The sequence below is a fragment of the Eutrigla gurnardus genome, assembly GCF_963514095.1.
Source record: "Eutrigla gurnardus genome assembly, chromosome: 21".
In the NCBI taxonomy this organism is placed as follows: Eukaryota; Metazoa; Chordata; class Actinopteri; order Perciformes; family Triglidae; genus Eutrigla; species Eutrigla gurnardus.
The window spans coordinates 15,943,120-15,963,575 of record NC_139932.1 but is presented as its reverse complement, the minus strand read 5'-3'; the positions used below and the strand labels follow the sequence as shown (position 1 = coordinate 15,963,575).

General features: G+C 45.2%; 1 protein-coding gene across 1 annotated transcript in view; it reads right to left on the bottom strand.

The window, feature by feature from the left end:
* Positions 1-20,147, bottom strand: part of LOC311032182 (AT-rich interactive domain-containing protein 2-like) — a gene marked incomplete at its 5' end in the record, with an annotated part of 30,488 nt that extends 10,341 nt beyond the window's left edge. The window contains 7 exons of the mRNA XM_084038820.1: positions 7,835-7,941; positions 8,852-9,061; positions 18,478-18,728; positions 18,937-19,006; positions 19,438-19,496; positions 19,816-20,034; positions 20,141-20,147. Coding sequence (XP_083894946.1) covers positions 9,059-9,061; positions 18,478-18,728; positions 18,937-19,006; positions 19,438-19,496; positions 19,816-20,034; positions 20,141-20,147 — 609 coding nt within the window. The 3' untranslated portion in view covers positions 7,835-7,941; positions 8,852-9,058. The remainder of the gene's footprint in view (positions 1-7,834; positions 7,942-8,851; positions 9,062-18,477; positions 18,729-18,936; positions 19,007-19,437; positions 19,497-19,815; positions 20,035-20,140) is intronic.
* Positions 20,148-20,456: the final 309 nt, after the last annotated feature.

Below are 20,456 nucleotides of genomic sequence, written 5' to 3'. Positions count from 1 at the left end.
TGTGAGTCCTGATCCCCGTCCAACAGATTGTTGGTAGAAAAAGGAAATGAGGCCGATGGAAGTCCACATGCAGTTAATGTGTCGTGAGACCAAAGCAGAGCTCAAAGAGGCTAACAAGCTCTCTTTCCGTGGCGTCCCTTTCCCAACCGGGGAAGCTGCATCCGGCTGCAGCGCTCATGGAAGGAACATGGGATTTCACAGCGTGGTCGTATTGCAGCAGCTTTCCTTTCTTCCACGCGGTGCTCAACGCTAACAGACCAAACACTCTGATGAAACGTGTTCTCCACCACCGCTCACTCCATTTGCACATGCATTTCTATATTTATACGATCTACACGCCGCAAATCCGTCTCTGCACAACACACGGAGTGGGATTTTCCCAGATGTGGAGTTTTCTGAAAGCCGGGACGATGGGACGTGGCGAGCGGCGGCGGCACGCTGGAAAACGTGATCTGTGGCGAAGACAGACACCTTCACTCCCTTTACACGAACCTGCTGTTATTCTGCAGCCCAGTGTGTGTGTGAGTGTGTGTGAACTCTCCAAGATGGCGAGTACTAATGATGGAAGGTTATTGGAGGATGTGCTCCGACTGCAGTTGTCGTCTCCACTGAACTCATGGATTTGATGACGTCAACTGAAATCCGTTGAACAGAGATTGCCGTGGCATTCGATCCTCTGAATTAGTCACACAATCAATTTCTGGACTTGTATTTTTTTTTTTTATATATATATTTTCAAATATGCCTGATTATATATTTATGCACACTATCTATCACTATATCATCTTACTAATATATAATAAGGTTAGTAAACGTGACACGGGCCTTACTACCTATTAAAGTCCCAGTCGGCAACATTGATTTGATCATATTCACCGAAGCCGACACTATGCTCTGATAGAACAACATAAATAATTTGGTTTTAGAAAAAAAAGCGCACCTCTACGTCCACGTGGAGCCTGCAGAGCCTGTTTGTTTTGCAAAATATCAACACAGCCCGCAGACTGATCTCATGAAGTGGCGTATGTATGACACGCCAACTCGTATGCCATTATGGCGTGTTATCACTACGCACAATCCCTAACCCTAACCCTAAAGGGCGTATATATGATATATATATATATATATATATATATATATATATATGTGATTTTGCTCAGAACGTACACATACACGCGGATAGCTCCAATTGTGTACAGATAACACGCCACAGGAATTGGCGTGTATATTAAGAAAAGTCATGATGCCACATTGCAGTCCGGCTCATCCTGTCCACTCAGCAAGCAGCAGCCTTGGTGCTGTGTTCGTGCACACTGAGACCCCTTTCCCTCGGATCGTACCACTATCACAGGGGGGAGGCGGAGGGACGTAGTAACAAGCTTCCAATTCCTCGGTTAAAAACCGAAACGATGACGTCCAAAACCACCAAGGAAAAGAAAACACTGGTGGAAAAGAAGAGATAAGACCGTGATAAAACCAGAGTCGACATCAGACCCGCCTTTCAAAGGTGGCGTGATCTAAGGGATTTCAAAGATCACAAAGTCGAGGGGAAGGAGCTCGGTGGCCGTGGGGGAGGAGCCTGAGAGTTGTAAACATTCAAAATCTGACAGAGTGCCCTCCATCCACTGGACTTGCCAACTGGGACTTTAATAAAGGCTTAATACAGAGATTTTGATATAAAAAGTTTGTATCATCAAAACCATTATTTATTTATTTATTTATTTATTTATTTATTTCTATCAATGAGGGTGGACTAAATAACACATACACACAAACAAACATCACTGTGGATGGGGAGAGATGGATGGAATGCAATGATGATGTCATCATTGCATTTTCCCCTTCAGTGGCTTTGATCTTTTTTTGTCCACTCTGCAGACAGCACAGTGACACTGCCTTTGATCCCATTCTATTAAGTGATGTCCATGCTAATGACATCACAGAGACATCAAAGGATCGAAGCCAGTGAAACTATAAATACAAGTTCAACACATCCATTATTATAGTGTTGCAGGGAAGCCTGATCTGATACAGATACAAGGAATACAGATACAAATAATACAGCTACTATCATCTAATACAGATACAATCTAATACAGATACAATAACCGACATGGAGCCCATGAGCAAGGAGGGTCACTCTCAGCAGCTTAAGGAGGCTGAACCCCTGGAGAACAACGAAGTGTTGCAGAAAAGATGCGAAGCTTATGCCCACAAGACAATGAACTTGGAGAAAAGAAACAACTCCCTCATGAATAAAATCCAACAAATGGAGGATGAGAAAAACTGGACGGAGTACATACACCAAAAGAAGCTGGCCGACATTATGGCCTCAGAGAACAGAGTCAGCCTGCGGGAGACAGAAGCCCAACAAAAGAAGGAGATTTACCAAAAGAAGCTGGCCAACACGAGGAAGAGCTTGCAGACCAGCAACAGCCTGCTGGAGGCAGAAGTCCATCAAATGAAGAACAACATCATCATCAAAGACGTCTGGGTTCAAAAGAAGTTGGCGGAGGCAGAGCGGGACTCACAGATCAACACCAGCCTGCTGCAGACAAAAGTCCAAGAAATGAACTACGAAATCATCATCATGGACGAAGGGTTCCAAAGAGAGCTGGCCAAGACTAGAGATGAATCACAGATCACAATCAGCCAGCTGGAAGTAACAGTCAAACAAGTGGATGATGAGAAAAAGAAAATCAAGGACGAGTGTCAAAGTGAGAAGGCCAAGATGAAGGAGAGCTTGGAGACCACCATCAGCCTTCTCAATGAACAACTCCAACAAATGGAGAACGAGATAAACAGCATGGAGTATGACAACCAAATGGATCAGGCCGAGATGACGCAGAGCTTAAAGACAGTCACCAGCCAGCTGGAGACAGAAGTCCGCTTGCGCGAGTCAACAGACCAACAAATGAAGGACATGAAAAAGAGCATGGAGGAAAAGAACCAAAGCAACCAGGCCAAGATGAAGCAGGAATTTGAGACCAAAATCAGCTTGCTCAACAAAAAAGTTCAAGCATTGAACGACGAGAAAAAGAGCATGGAGGACAACTACCAAGGGAATCTGGCCGCGATGACGCAGGCCTCGGAGAATGACATCAGCGAGCTGGAGACCAGAATCATCTTGCTCAAGGAACAAGTCCAAGCATTGGAGGAAGAGAAAATAAGGATTAAGGACAAGTACCAATGGAAGCTGTTCAAGGAGAGGCAGGTCTCGGAGACCAAAATCAGCCAGCTGGAGACCAGCATCAACTTGCTCAACGAGGTAGACCAAGAAGTGGAGAACGAGAATAAGAGCATGAAGGACAAGTTTGAAGAGGACCAGGCCAAGATGAGGCAGGACTCGGAGAGCGAAATCAGCCAGCTGGAGTCCAACATCAGCCAGCTGAAGACAATGGTCCAACAAATGGAGGAGAAGAAAAACAGCATGGAGGACAGGTCCGGAAAGGAGCTGGCCAAGATGAAGCAGAATCCGGAGGCCAAAATGATCAGCTTGCTCGAGAAAAAAGTCCAACAATTGGAGGACGAGAAAAAGAGCATGGAGGACAAGATTGAAGAGGACCTGCCCGAGATGAAGAGCTTAGAGGACAACATCAGCTCTCTCGAGAAAAAAGTCCAACAAATGGAGGGCGAGAACAAGTGCATGGAGGACAAGAACAGAAAGGAGCTGGCCCAGATAAAGCAGCCCTTCGACACCAACATCTGCTTTCTTGAGAAAAAAATCCAACAATTGGAGGGCGAGAAAAAGAGCATGGAGGACGACTACCAAGGGGACCTGGCCAAGATGAATCGGGACTCAGAGACCAAAATCAGCTTTCTTGAGAAAAAAGTCCAACAATTGGAGGACGAGAAAAAGAGCATGGAGGACAAGTTCCAAAAGAACGTGGTCGAGTCTGAGCAGACCAGCATCAGACCGCCCAAGAAAAATATCATAATGTCCACAATTACCAAGCTGATATTTGGAGAGTCTTCTTCTTCTGGGACTAGCAGTTAGACCTGCATAAGATGAAGTACCTAAAAAAGGGTTTTCTCCTGGGACGCAGGTTTCACCCAAAATATATACATATTCATATGTACATATATATAAAAAAACACCCTTTATCCATCTAGCTCACCTCCATCTCCCTCCCCTCGGTCCTTCCTAACCTCCAACTAAAAAAAGGGTTTTCTCCTGGGGCGCAGGTTTCACCCGAAATATATACATATTCATATGTACATATATATAAAAAACACCCTTCATCCATCTACTTCACCTCCATCTCCCTCCCCTCGGTCCTTCCTAACCTCCAACTAAAAAAAGGGTTTTCTCCTGGGGCGCAGGTTTCACCCGAAATATATACATATTCATATGTACATATATATAAAAAAACACCCTTTATCCATCTACCTCACCTCCATCTCCCTCCCCTCGGTCCTTCCTAACCTCCAACTAAAAAAAGGGTTTTCTCCTGGGGCGCAGGTTTCACCCGAAATATATACATATTCATATGTACATATATATAAAAAACACCCTTCATCCATCTACCTCACCTCCATCTCCCTCCCCTCGGTCCTTCCTAACCTCCAACTAAAAAAAGGGTTTTCTCCTGGGGCGCAGGTTTCACCCGAAATATATACATATTCATATGTACATATATATAAAAAACACCCTTCATCCATCTACCTCACCTCCATCTCCCTCCCCTTAAAAAAGGGTCTTCTCCTAGGGCTCACGTTTCCCCCATAATATATACATATTGTAAATATACTGTTATGGGCCGGGGTTTGGACCAGGAAATGCAGGAGACCGTTGATGAGCGCAAGTTCAAAGTATTTATTCCTCTTACCACAAAAAACACACAAAACCCTACTCAAAAAACCGGAGGGCAGAGGCAGGAGGCAGGCAGGCTGTCCTGATGAGTGAGCAGGTGACAAAACTGGCAGTGCTCATGCAGGACGGGAATGTAATCATCTGGCAACATGGTGAAGTCATGACAGGGTTTAAATGGAGGTGTGGTGATTGCTTCAGATGCTGGCCAGGTGAGTCTGGGAAACAAGTCACGCCTCCTGCACGGCCTGAAACAGAAAACAAAAGGGGAGGGGGAAAACAGAGGAGCAACAAAAACCTAGACCATCACATATACTGTATAAAACACATCAAATACATGAAAACTAAATGAATGAACGAAATCCAACCTGGATCAGCTCATGTATCCTATAGCTGACAGATAATACTGGCCATAAAAACCGAGGGCTTTATTCAGCCCCTCCTCCCAACATACCAGACGAGCTGCTCCACTCATCGGTGCCTGCCTGGTACAAGGGAGGAGGAGGAGGAGGAGGCTGCAGAAGCGATTCAAGCGAGCCGGCATCCATGCTCGGCTAAGATGCTCCCCGGACAAACCGGTCCTTCCTAGCAGGATTGTCGCCAACGCCGGTGCATTGTTAACGAGAACGACGAGCTGAGACTGAGGATTCATGCGTACAGGATGATCAGCTGTGCTTCCTTCTTCACGAAACCTGGCTGAATCCCAATTCTCGATGTGGCTATCAAGCTAGTAGGCCGCACTGCTTACCGATTGCATCGAACAGCTGACTCAGGAAAAGGCAAAGGCGGCGGAGTGGCATTTATTATTTATTTGTTTATTTCGGGCATGTACATTTCGTCATCATCACACATCTTGCTCACACAGTAAACATGAATACACATGGCCGAAAGGGAAAGCGGGAGAAGCCGAGGCTTATCTAGTCCCGCCCCCATTACCCACAGGGGGGAAAAGAAAGAAAAGAAAGAGAAAAAAAATATATATATATATAATAAATATAATAAATAATTATGAAAATAATAATAATAATAATAATAATAATAATAATAATAATAATAAAATAAAAAAATATAAAAATAAATAAAAAAATAGAAAAGTAAAAAAGAACAAAGAATAAAATAATAATAAAAAATAATAATAATAAATATAATAAAATAAAAAATAAAATAATCAACATCATAGTCTTTTCTTGTCAATTGCATTTTAACATTTTCTTACACTTGTGACATTTGACATACTATGTTACAGCAGTAGGTGGTACAGAGAGCTGAAGTCCAGTGCATACAGATTACGTGAGTGTCTGCACACGTGTCCATATTTGTTTATCACGAGTGAACAGCAGTCTCCACATTGTTGATACTCCCTACCACGTACAACTGACAACATACCATGGGCGAGCGGTCATAATAAGCTATAAATGCAGTGCATGCCCAAGCCCTTCAATAAAAATAATTGAAAATATTAATCTGGCAGTGTGTTCAATTATACAATACCTTAGTTTTACTGTTTTGGTCTTAAATCCGTGCCTAATCTGTCCCGTTTTGCTTGCGAAAAGCTGGAAAGCTGACAGCTTGTTTCGCGCATGCGCACTGTGACACCGACTAGTAGAGTTACTGCTAAAGGCTGTGTTTACTGTAGATGAGCATTTTGAATGGCAAAAAAGCTGTCAGTGAAGCAGCTTATCTGCCAACGCGCATGCGCAAAAATGACTTGTTTGAATTGTTCAGCGGGAAACTGTCAGTGGTTCATTCATTGTGTAGCCTGGTCAAAATGGCTGAAAATATTAATTATATTCAGGCTTTGCGTTCAGTGCCGTTTTCGCGGAGACCTTTTGAGGAAAAGAAAGCTATAATTTCAAGTGGTCGGCCTACTCCTGAAGTAAATATCACAAAGACTGCAAAGAATTCCGTCCGTCACTTTCAAGCTAGCACGTATGAGAAACATAAATAACTAGCTAGCCGACCCCCCTCCCGTCAAACGATCCGGTCTGACAGCGACATATTGCCTGTTCATTCATGAAAACCATCTCGAAACACTCTCAGTCAAACAAGGTGGGGAATGAGGAATCTGCGGCGCTACTAGCCTAGTTCGTTTTAAAAACACACCGGCAGCAGCGCCTACGAGACGTGTCAGTGAGTTACTGTAAATGCTGTGCGGAAAACCAGCTGTGGTCTGTGATTGAGGTGCAGACGGGTGAGTTTGGAGCTGACGAGAGGATCGCGCTGACGACCGTTTCGTTAAATTTTTCTCATTGAAAAACTATACAACTGGCATTTAGATGATGTTCTCCATAAAAAAAATAAGTGAAATACTGTAATAACAATTCGGTTTTAGTAATCAACCGCTTATAGTGATCAAATGTACTCTGGACCAACGTGATCACTACAAGCTGTTTCCACTAACCATATTATATTTTTTATTAAAAAATATAATGCCCCCCCACGGGCGCGCATGGTATTGACACTTCAGCATGACCACAGTAAACGGTCACCGCTCGCCACTGCAACATACCATACAAGTTTCTCAGGTCCAGCTTATGTTTGGGTACAGAATGTTCATTTGTTATGCTCCCATCCCGTCACAGCACCCTGCCTGCTGATTTGTGCTCCAGACCCTTATCAACTCACATGCAATAATCTGTACCGGTCAAGTGTTGAATATACATACTTTTTCTTAAAGCCCCTCAGTGATAGTGTTTTTTTGACTTCGTCTTCTAACACATTTATGTGAGTAACACCTGGTGCACATCCACTGACACTGTTGAGCAGTTTTGTTCCCGGACTTGGAGTTCACAACGCTGAAATGCAGGTCTTTCTATCTGCCGAGGGAGTTTCCTGTTGTTTCTCACCGCTGTTTACAGCCCACCACAAGCTAATGCTAAGCTAGTGTAACGGGCCACTCAGGGTTGCCAACTCTCAGGCTCACAGCGTGAGATTGATGGTGAAAGCGTGAGTGTCACGCCGGGAGCGTGAGAGTTGGCAACCCTGGGGCCACTATGTGCCAATCTCGTGTATATGAACCTGCACCTGCACATGGGGGACCAGACCGAGTCCAGGACAGCACGTCGACATCGCCCTGCTTCACAGTCGTAGTCCGACTGCAGAGACTCCAGAATCCGACTCTTTAACGCCACCTCCAAGGGAGTACTTGTCCTGGTCCAGGGCCTTCCACACCCACACCCACACACACACACACACACACACACACACACACACACGCACACACACACACACGAAAGGGGTTAGCGGTACTGAGCCTTCACGTGGCAGCCCTGTTTTGACTAATTTTACAGTACCACAGTACTTATTAAGTGATTCTTTGTTGGAATCAAAAGAATGTTTATGAACGACAAAAACCACGAATACAAGGCAAAACGATACGAAAAAGGACAACTGTAAACGTTTGGATTGAATACAGAGCTGACCTTAGGAGCTGTATTACTGTTAATATCATTATTATATCGTACAATCGTTTTGCATGCTGACATAACAGGAAATGTGCTTCACATGTCGTTTTGTTGTAGGGAGCAAGGAGCAGACGGAGGATTTGATCAAACTCCGGGATGAGAACGACCACACAGGGCCACCGACAGCAGCAAGAACGAGGAAAAGAGATGGATTGCTGGATTTGATCAGGGAGGACAAGAAGTTACAGAGGGAGAGCGAGGAAAGGAGAGAAAGAGAGACTCTTTAGTTTATTGGAGAGAATGGTTGAGGGGCGTTGAATTTTGGCGGTGTTTTTTTTCTGTTCGATTAAGTTCTGTGTTGATTTGTAATTTAAATTAATTAAAAATATTGTACCATTCGATTTTCTGTTCCAAATATTGTATATAGTTAAATTAAAATCGTATAACCTTGTAACATTATCTGTTCCATTTCTTATTTACAACTAAAGTCAACTTTTGAACTGCTTTTCAGTGACGAGACAATCATTTATTTTTTGCGTAATTAACAAATATTTACAAAGTTACAATAACTATTGACAAGTGGGTGTTCTTAACATGTAGAACTATTTACAAAAGATCATCAGAAATAACTATTTACAGAGAACATATATACAGTATTGACTGAGCAGGAGTCCCTGGTGGTGCTGCTGGACTGGATGGGATGCCACAATAAGGACCCTGGAGTCTTCTGGCTCTGAGTGGGACATCATCTAGGAGGTGGGGGGTGTGGGATGCATGTCTCCACTGTCCACCACATCGTCCATCATCTGGGTTTGCAGGACTGATGCAATCGACGGATGCCATGTCACTAAAATGTTTAAAAGAGGCAAGAATAAAAGATTGAATTAAGTCAGGGTTATTTACAGGGTTCGTACACATTTTACTATTCAATTCAATCACTTTATAAGCCAAGGATTTAAACTAAAATTCAAGCACTTTTCAGACCTTGAAGAACAGCATTAAAATGACAGCATTTCCAAAGATTTTACATTTTAAGCACCTGTACGAACCCTGTATTAAGTCTTATGGTTAAATGACATTATCCATTGACAGAAATATAATCAATACAAAAGGCAGTTATTATTAATGTACCTTCAAACAGACAATTGAACAACAGCCAGGGGGTAGGCTATTAAATAAATACAGAGAATAAAGAGCACAAATCATATGTTTTCATAGCTTTCTTATTATTCGAGTCACAGATACTTTGCATGTACTGTTCCGTTTCCCTTTGGAATGCCACAAAACAGGGTTTAGAGTGACTAAATGTAGCTTTGTGTATGTGATATTTCCCTAATATTATTATCAAGTTCATGACATACAGTTCTGTTTCTTACTTTTGACATCGTGGACACCAAAAAGTACATTGTTCCAATCTAAAGAAAAATCTGAGTCAATCTTCAATGTGATGTAACGCATTACTTCTTTCCAGTAGGTGGCAGTAGAGCTACAGTTCCAAAACAGATGCGTCACAGTTTCAGGCTCAGACTCACACAGAACAATTCACACATACATCTTTCTTACATTTTAACAAATAATGTTTGGCAGGGTAATATCTATGAATTAGTTTGTAAGACACTTCTCTCACTTTATTTGTAATTAGGTATTGAATGGAAGGTTCCATATTTGGATCCACTTCAGTCCATGAACAATATTAGACCAGTACTGAACAACAGATGGAGTCGTGGTAATATCAGTTTGAAATAGTGATCTATTAGATAATTCCTTTTTTTAGTTTGAACAGAAAAACGCATATGCCCCACTGGTGTTAATATGGGATCTAAAGGAGGACAAACTGGTTTGGGGTCACAGGAATACCATATGTTGAAAGGAATTCAGTGTCATTTAGTAAATTTCCATTATCATTGAGTAGTTGGGTAACTCAAATAATGTTATTATCAAACCATGAATTAAGAAATAGAGATTTATTTTTATATTTGATGTGTTGATTGTTCCAAATAAAGCATCTATGTGGAGAGAAGTTGTGCTTATAGATTAAAGACCATGCCAACAGCATTTGTTTATGGAAGTTGGATAGAATTAGGGGAAGTTTTTCTATTTTATAATCACATAATAGCACATATTCAAGGCCTCCAATGGTAGAAAAAATTAATTTGGGTATAAAGTGGATGTAGGATTATGTAAGAACAGCTTTATCCAGTTAATTTTAAAGGTATTGTTGAGGGTAGTAAAGTCAAGAAAAGTTAGACCACCAGACTCATAAGTGTTCATAATAACAGATTTTTTCACATAATGCGTCTTGTTTTTCCAAATAAAATTAAATAATAACTTATCAATGGCACTACAGATTTGTTTTTCGACAGACAAGGGAATAGCTGCATAAGTAAGACGAGACAATCCTTCTGCCTTTGTTAGCAGTATTTGACCTTTTACAGATAAATCCCTTTGAAGCCATTGGTTTAGCTTTTTCCTTGTCTTATCAATAATCATATTATGATTTTCAGAGCACCTATCTGTCTGATTTTTTACAATGGTAATCCCAAGGTAGGTGATTTTATTTTTAACAGGTATATTGTAAATCATTGAATCATCGCAGTTTTTAAGAGGAAATAGCTCACATTTCTTCAGGTTTACGGCAAGTCCAGAAGCTGCAGAGAATACTTGTATGGATAGCAATGGGAACTTGTGAAGCATTTTTTAAGAATAATGTGGTATCGTCTGCCAGTTGACTGATTATAATTTCTCTATCTGCAACAAAGATACCTTTTAATGAGCTATTTTTAATATTAGTAGAAAGTAGTTGAGTGCATAGGATAAATAGATAAGGGGAGGCGGGACAGCCCTGTCGAATGCCCCGCTGTAAATCAAATCTCAGGGAAGTCCCACTTTTTAGTCTGATGGAGCTGTTACCTTTAAAGTACAAAGTTTGAACAGCTTCATAAAAAAAATCACCAAATCCGGATTGTTCAATTGTCTGAAATAGAAAATGATGTTCTGCGGTGTCAAATGCCTTATAGAAATCAAGGAAGAAGAGAAGATTGTCATCAGAACACAGAGAAGAGTAATCAATTAAATCTAAAACAAGTTGAATATTATTGGAGATGTGTCTTTTTCTCATAAATCCCGATTGGGTCTCATCAATAATTGGGTCTAAAATATTTTTAAGTCGTTTGGCAAGTACTGAAGCAAATACCTTGTAATCAGTGTTGAGTAATGAAATGGGTCGCCAATTATCAATAAGTAGATGGTCTTTTTAGGTTTTGGAATCAAAGTAATCAGGCCTTGTGTAAGTGTAGGAGGTAGAGCTTCTTGTTCCACACTTTTTAAAATTACCTTCAGTAGAAAGGGTGCTAAATCTTCAATAAATGTTTGATAAAACTCTGCGGAGAGACCATCAACTCCAGGAGATTTGTTAGTTTTGAGGTGTTCGATCACATAAGTGACTTCCTGTAAAGTTATAATTCCGTCACACATCTCTTTGTCATCTTCAGAAATTTTAGTGATGTCACTCAGAGAATTGAAAAATGAAGATGCTGACTGATGACTAGGGCTGGGTACCGAAAACCGGTTCCCATTTTGGAACCGGAACCGAAACCCGAAGATTCGAGAATCGTTTAAAAATGCGCATTTCGATTCTTTATTTCGATTCCTGGCAGTTCTCCCTGCGCTCTGAGTGAGCATCTGCAAGGACCTTTTTTATGATCTGCAAGGACCTGTGTGGATGACGCGCGTACTACGTCACATCCGCGGCTGCGCGGTGTACAGTGTAGACAAGATACGAAGAAAATGGAGGGAAGAGGCGCAAAACAAAAACGGTCGAAAGTGTGGTTCAGTTATTCAAGGAAGACGGACGGATTGGCGACTTGCAACACCTGCGAGAGAGACATTTCTTGCAAGGGGGGATGCACGAGTAATATGGCGAAGCATTTATTAACTCACGGAGTAAATGTGAAGGACTGTGGCGTCTTTGAACAATGGCTGAAAAAAAATCCGGCGGACAGCAACAACACGACGAGCTCGGAGTCCGACGCCAAAGGTTAGTAACGTTATACAAAAACAGATAAGCAGACAAGTCACATGTATTTAGAAAGGTGATTTAAGTGACTTTGAACGTGGCATGGTTGTTGGTGCCAGACGGGCTGGTCTGAGTATTTCAGAAACTGCTGATCCACTGGGATTTTCACGCACAACCATCGCTAGGGTTTACAGAGAAGGGTCCGAAAAAGAGAAAATATCCAGTGAGCGGCAGTTCTGTGGGCGCAAATGCCTTGTTGATGCCAGAGGTCAGAGGAGAATGTCCAGGGCCCGGTTCCCCGAAAACGTCCACTCTTAGCGCGCTACGAAGACTCCTACGTTATGACTTACCAAAGTTGTTTACCTCTATAGTCGTGGTTCCCGAACGGTCTCTTAGGAGTCTTCTTAAGAAACGCTCCTTACGTCGTACGTACACGGCGCTGTCCAGAAAGAAAGTGCTGAAAACGATTGCTCAGAGTTCGATTTTCCATTTCATGCGCAGGTGCATGACAGCACTATATTATACAATGTAGGCTATTGCAGTGTTTGCGAATAAATCATTGCTAGAAATCCTTCTTGGCCTAAACATTTATTTAACCATGGTCGAACATACTACCATAGCCTATACTGATTTAAAAAAAGACATAATAAATATAGAAACAGTGGCGGCCACTAGCGTCAGGAGCTGAAACATCACTACGGTAGAGCTAAGAAGGCTCTAAGAGCGCTCCAGACCACTCTTACCAACGTATGACGTTCCTACTTAACACGCAAAATGTTAAGTAGGAACTCTAAGTAGGGGCTACGAATGACGTAGCGTTAAGACGGCTTTAAGAAGGCTTCGGGAAACCAGGCCCAGACTGGTTGGAGCTGATAGAAAGGCAACAGTAACTCAAATAACCACTCGTTACAACCGAGGTATGCAGAAGAGCATCTCTGAACGCACAACACGTGGAACCTTGAGGCGTTTGGACTACAGCAGCAGAAGACCACACCGGGTGCCCCTCCTGTCAGCTAAGAACAGGAAACTGAGGCTACAATTCACACAGGCTCACCAAAATTGGACAATAGAAGATTGGAAAAACGTTGCCTGGTCTAATGAGTCTCGATTTCTGCTGCGACATTCGGATGGTAGGGTCAGAATTTGGCGTCAACAACATGAAAGCATGGATCCATCCTGCCTTGTATCAACGGTTCAGGCTGGTGGTGGTGGTATAATGGTGTGGGGGATATTTTCTTGGCACACTTTGGGCCCATTAGTACCAATTGAGCATCGTGTCAACGCCACAGCCTACCTGAGTATTGTTGCTGACCATGTCCATCCCTTTATGACCACAGTGTACCCATCTTCTGATGGCTACTTCCAGCAGGATAACACAACATGTCATAAAGGGTGAATCATCTCAGACTGGTTTCTTGAACATGACAATGAGTTCACTGTACTCAAATGGCCTCCACAGTCACCAGATCTCAATCCAATAGAGCACCTTTGGGATGTGGTGGAACGGGAGATTTGCATCATGGATGTGCAGCTGACAAATCTGCAGCAACTGTCACGCCGGTGTGGTAATGTCTTGTCTTGGGGTTTTGTCTTGTCATTTCCTGTTTTATTTTGAAAATAACTCCCTTCTCGTTTCAGGTCACTTGCCCTTCCTCATGTGTTCCCTGGTCTGATGTCATCCCTGATCCCTGATTGTTGTCACCTGTTGCTCGTTATCCCTCTGTGTATTTAAGTCTGCGTCTCCCCTTGTCTTGTGCCAGTTCGTTATTCGTCTTCTGTCACGTCACGGTCCATGTCACGTTCCACGCCACCACAGGTTAAGTTAAGTTGGGTTTTTTGTAGTTTTGCTTGTAGCCTGTTTTTCCTCCGGTTGGAGCGGTTTTTGTTTGATCATTGTTATTTTAGAAATAAAGCCTTTTTCCTGCCACTGCCCTGCATCTGAGTCCTCCCTCCATGCCTAAGGTTTGACAGAACGAACTGGCCAGTAAGGACTCAGCAGGGCAGCAGCAGAAGCCAGCATGGGCCCAGCCATCTTCCGGATGGAGTTTACTGAGGTTATGGACAGCCTCAAGTACCTCCAAATCTGCTTCGACTGTGCAGAAACCAAGGGGGAGAGGAAGACTTTCCGGAAGGAGGCGGGGGAACTGGTTTCCTCCAGGCCGTGGCTCAGGGGTTCTCTGCCTGACTGGGTTATACACCTGGTTTCCGCCCCTGAACCCCGGCCATCCTCGGCTCCAGCCATGCCACCAGCCCAGGCCTCAGCCACAGCCAAGCATCCAGTCCAGGCCTCAGTCACAGCCAAGCATCCAGTCCAGGCCACAGCCAAGCTTCCAGTCCAGGCCTCAGCCACAGCCAAGCATCCAGTCCAGGCCTCAGCCACAGCCAAGCATTCAGTCCAGGCCTCAACCACAGCCAAGCATCCAGTCCAGGCCTCAGCCACAGCCATGCATCCAGTCCAGGCCTCAGCCACAGCCAAGCATCCAGTCCAGGCCTCAGCCACAGCCAAGCATCCAGTCCAGGCCTCAGCCACAGCCAAGCATCCAGTTCAGGCCTCAGCCACAGCCAAGCATCCAGTCCAGGCCTCAGTCACAGCCAAGCATCCAGTCCAGGCCACAGCCAAGCATCCAGTCCAGGCCTCAGCCACAGCCAAGCATACAGTCCAGGCCTCAGCCACAGCCATGCATCCAGTCCAGGCCACAGCCAAGCATCCAGTCCAGGCCTCAGCCACAGCCAAGCATCCAGCCCAGGCCTTAGCCACAGCCAAGCATCCAGCCCAGGCCTTAGCCACAGCCAAGCATCCAGCCCAGGCCTCAGCCACAGCCAAGCATTCAGTCCAGGCCTCAGCCACAGCCAAGCATTCAGTCCAGGCCTCAGCCACAGCCAAGCATCCAGTCCAGGCCTCAGCCACAGCCAAGCATCCAGTCCAGGCCTCAGCCACAGCCAAGCATCCAGTCCAGGCCTCAGCCACAGCCAAGCATCCAGTCCAGGCCTCAGCCACAGCCAAGCATCCAGTCCAGGCCTCAGCCACAGCCAAGCATCCAGCCCAGGCCTTAGCCACAGCCAAGCATCCAGCCCAGGCCTTAGCCACAGCCAAGCATCCAGTCCAGGCCTTAGCCACAGCCAAGCATCCAGTCCAGGCCTTAGCCACAGCCCAGCATCCAGCCCAGGCCTTAGCCACAGCCAAGCATCCAGCCCAGGCCTTAGCCACAGCCAAGCATCCAGCCCAGGCCTTAGCCACAGCCAAGCATCCAGCCCAGGCCTTAGCCACAGCCAAGCATCCAGCCCACGCCTCGGTCACAGCCCTTGTCTCGGCCTGTGGTCTTCAGTCGGCGGTCCGGTCGACACCTGCCAGTGGTCTTCAGTCGGCGGTCCGGTCGACACCTGCCAGTGGTCTTCAGTCGGCGGCCCGGTCGATACCTGCCAGTGGTCTTCAGTCGGCGATCCGGTCGACACTCTCCAGTGGTCTTCAGTCGGCGGCCCGTCCGTCACCAGTCCCGGCGGAGGATCGTCCAGCACCAGCCCAGACAGGGGACCGTCCCACACCTGCTCCTCGCAGCCTATTGGGGGTTCACCTGTCACCAGTTCCTGTTCCGACGGGGGACCGTCCCGCGCCTGCTCCACGCAGCCTTCGGGAGGTCCGCTCGTCACCAGTTCCTGTTCCGACGGGGGGCCGCCCCACGCCTGCTCCACGCAGCCTTCGGGAGGTCCGCTCGTCACCCGTTCCTGTTCCGACGGGGGGCCGTCCTACGCCTGCTCCACGCAGTCTTCGGGAGGTCCGCTCGTCACCCGTTCCTGTCCAGACGGGGGACCGTCCGACGCCTGCTCCACGCAGCCTTCGGGAGGTCCGCTTGTCACCCGTTCCTGTTCCGACGGGGGGCCGTCCTACGCCTGCTCCACGCAGCCTTCGGGAGGTCCGCTCGTCACCTGTTCCTGTTCCGACCGGTGGTCGTCCTATGCCTGCTCCAACGCGCCTTCCTGAGCGGCCACGTCAGCTGGGTCGTCCTCATGCCCGGCCTCCTGAGCGGTCCCGCCCGCTGGGTCGTCCTCATGCCCGGCCTCCTGAGCGGTCCCGCCCGCTAGGTCGCCCTCATGCCCGGCCTCCTGAGCGGTCCCGCCCGCTAGGTCGCCCTGATGCCCGGCCTCCTGAGCGGTCCCGCCCGCTAGGTCGCCCCCATGCCCGGCCTCCTGAGCGGTCCCGCCCGCTAGGTTGCCCTCATGCCCGGCCTCCTGAGCGGTCCCGCCCGCTAGGTCGCCCTCATGCCCTGCCTCCTGAGCCCTGCCTCCTGGCCCCCTCCACCCGCCCTACGTATCATGGACCCTAGGGACATGTGGGATCTGTCCCTTAAGGGGGGGGTACTGTCACGCCGGTGTGGTAATGTCTTGTCTTGGGGTTTTGTCTTGTCATTTCCTGTTTTATTTTGAAAATAACTCCCTTCTCGTTTCAGGTCACTTGCCCTTCCTCATGTGTTCCCTGGTCTGATGTCATCCCTGATCCCTGATTGTTGTCACCTGTTGCTCGTTATCCCTCTGTGTATTTAAGTCTGCGTCTCCCCTTGTCTTGTGCCAGTTCGTTATTCGTCTTCTGTCACGTCACGTTCCATGTCACGTTCCGCGCCACCACAGGTTAAGTTAAGTTGGGTTTTTTGTAGTTTTGCTTATAGCCTGTTTTTCCTCCGGTTGGAGCGGTTTTTGTTTGTTCATTGCTATTTTAGAAATAAAGCCTTTTTCCTGCCACTGCCCTGCATCTGAGTCCTCCCTCCATGCCTAAGGTTTGACAGCAACTGCATGATGCTATCATGTCAATATGGACCAAACTCTCTGAGGAATGTTTCCAGTAACTTGTTGAATCTATGCCACGAAGGATTAAGGCAGTTCTGAAGGCTAAAGGGGGTCCAACCTGGTACTAGCAAGGTGTACCTAATAAAGTGGCCGTTGAGTGTATGTGTATGTTGTAATTTTACTGTCCAGAAATGAACTCAGTATGAGCAGACCTTTCATTTGAGCCTAATATTAAGGCTCTATGATGATTTTGAAAAATGTACATTTAAAGAGCCAAAAGTGGCAGCCATCTTGAATTTGAAGGTCAAAAATAGGTCAAATCAATACATCGACATCATCTATGAATTTCTTGACCCAAATAGTCTCAGAAACCATGTATTATGCAGCACTGTGGGCAAAACCATTAAAAAGTTAATTTCCAGCTTGGCTGACAGCAGCCATTTTGGATATAGGGCTCTCCCAAAATTTCCCCACATTTTTGTGAGGGGCACCCCGGCTCATTTTTTTATTTAACTTTTATAGATGACAAATCCAGTGAGAAACGAACTCTCCACGGTCATGGAACTTCTATAGATGACCCAACTATGCATCGTACACCCACAAATATGATATTTAAAATTCAAGCGAGCCCATGTGATGAATTAAATCACTGTGACTAAGCTGGCGGCCACTATTTCATTCTCAACGTTGGCCATTTCTACATTCAAGACTTTTGTTCTTTGGGCACCAGAAGGTTTGTCTGTAGCTACGAAATCAACTAATTATGTCAAACTTATTGTGAAGAACACACAGCACAGACACACACTTTTTCCTCAGAAAGTAACAACAGCAACAGCTGATTGTGTTTTCAAACACATTGATGTCTTATACTCTGTCTAATACATCAAATTACTCATTAATGGTAACTTTGTAATGTAATAAGCTACTATTTAAGGAGATGTTTGATCGTTAGTTCATCAGTGTTTGGAAGAGAATAAGGCGACCTCGTCAGTCAACTAACAGCTGTGTTTGTTCAGAAAATCAGTGTCAAAGCATCTGATCTGCACAAGTTTAAATCCAACCTTCACACTTTTGGTCGTGTTGTTTTTGGTTTTGAAAAGCCTGAAAGAAGATGAATAAGATAAAAAAGATTCTCCCATGACTTCAAATATCGAGCACCACTTTCACTGAACACCACTTCAACACGTGGAGAAATTCAAAGTGGTGTTTAGTTACCATTACAATACTACAACAATTGCTGCATGGAGGAGGTCAATTCAAACCTGGTCAGACCACTGAATAGTGTAATACAGTTTACAAGGTTTTCTTCTTTTGAAATGTAGGAACTGAACATCATCAAGAAGCAGAAGGACGGCTAAGAAGAGTGTTTTGGTGTCACAGTAACGTTTTTGAGGAAAAAAAAACTTTTCCAAGTCACCCAGGTCATATTTGGCATGAAGTTCTGACTTTAGAGCCTCAAACAGACCAACCTCGGCAGCCACGTTGCACAACGTGTCCAGTCCAAGCTGTCGGAGTGAGATGAGGTTACAGTGGGCACAGAGCAAAAGGAAGCGCAGGCACGTTCGGTTGGCCGCCAGCAGCTTGACATTGGCCTCCTCGAAGGAGAGGTTCCGCAGGATGACGGCGATCTGCAGCACCCGCTGGGCCTCCATGTCGCTGATACCCGGTTTCCGCGGCGGGTGGAAGAGGCTCTGCCAGCGCTCCTCACACGACGTACCGTCTGCAAAGAGGACAGCAGCCATCTTTCACTTATTGTTTGAAAACCTTCCGAAACTGGAATGTGAAACACTAAGCATGGGAGGAGTTTTAAAAACACAACTTCACACTTCACACTTGTAGGTATGATGCAAGAAGAACTGAAAAGGGAAGTCGGCGTAAACAAATCACAAGTTGTGCATATCACAGCGTTTTAACACCAAGTGGTTTACCTTGTGCTGGACTGTTCTTGTCACAGATCAGCTCCCTGACTTCAACGTCCTCCACCACCTCTTTCCAGAACTGCAGGCGGACAAGCAGCTGTTAGCGTAGAACGAGTTGCCAAAATTCACCAAGAGTAAGTTAATTAGTCAATTAATTATCTACACACAAACACACAGACGAAACCCTTTTGAATGAAGTGCCACTGAGAACGACAGTGACTCTTCTTAAGGACATGAGAAACACACACGACTGGGAATAAATTAATAATAATAAATTGCATTATTTCTGAGTTATGTCTGTACTTTCATGCATGCCGCTTTAAATTGAGTGAGATCCCAGCGAGTTGACCTCCATCTTGATGTAAAGATCTCTCGGAGAAAAAACATCTCGGAGGTTCCTCTGTTCAGACCATAAATCGCCAAACCGAGAGACATATTTAGCAAGTCGAGTTGCAGAGGATGCAAAAAGGTCACAGAAATTAAGCCTTTTTATTCTACTTATCTACTCACCCTGACAAAGGTTTTCTCCTTCCAGTCCGTCCCGAACACCCCAGAGAAGCTGCCTATCGCTATGGAAGGAACAGAGGGAGGGTTAGAGTCTCAGCTCCATATTATTGCTGCTCCCTTGTTCTTCAATTCCCCCTTAAAAAATGACGATAACACGGGACCTTTGATCCGAGAACAAAGCGGTGAAAAAGGATGCAAATTGGTGTAAGTATAAAAAAACTAGCTAAACTAATATTTGTTGAAAAAACTAGCATTTTCAACAAATATTCTCTAGACTAATTAAATTATATGTATATTACAAAGCTTCTTTGTTGTCTGGAGCTCTAGTGTGTGGATCTAAATAACATCTAAACTAAAAAAGAGCACAATCTGAGGACGTACAGTCATCGAAGACGCCGGCGTGGGCCAGCAGCAACGTGACCAGTTTGGGGTCCTTGTCCAGCTGCATGGCGTGCTTGCTCTCGTTGGAGAGCAGAGTGCAAACGTTAACAGCAAAGTCCACTTCGTTGGGGAGGCCCGAGAGGAGAGACAGCACCAGTTTGTTGTAGTCACACGGCGGGAGGAAGTCTGAAGAGAGTCCATAGCTTTGGCGGAGATAGTCTGGGAGAGAAGAGACAAAACGCATCTCAGGGTTACTAATCTGGCATTTAAATGTCAGTGAGCTGAGAGAAACGTCAGGTTCCTACATTATGTAACACATGTCTACAGTACATGGGCTAAGGTGACTATCATGTACTTTTAAGGTTAGGCCAAAATCAGAAGAAATAGTTTCGCTCAAGGAGGATTTAAATGACGTGGACCCAGGGGTTGAAATTAAGCTGTTTTACTCGCCAAATGCGAGTAATTTTTGTATTTGTCGAGTAATTTATGAAGACCACTCGCCACTCTGGCGAGTAATCTAAAAAAATAAAAGCCCATCATATCTTTCTTGTGTAGAAGCTTTTAATGTGAAGCAGCAAAAACAGGAAGTTGTGTGTTTTGATCAGCAACTTAACACGTCTCCCGTCAGTTCTGGGATGGAC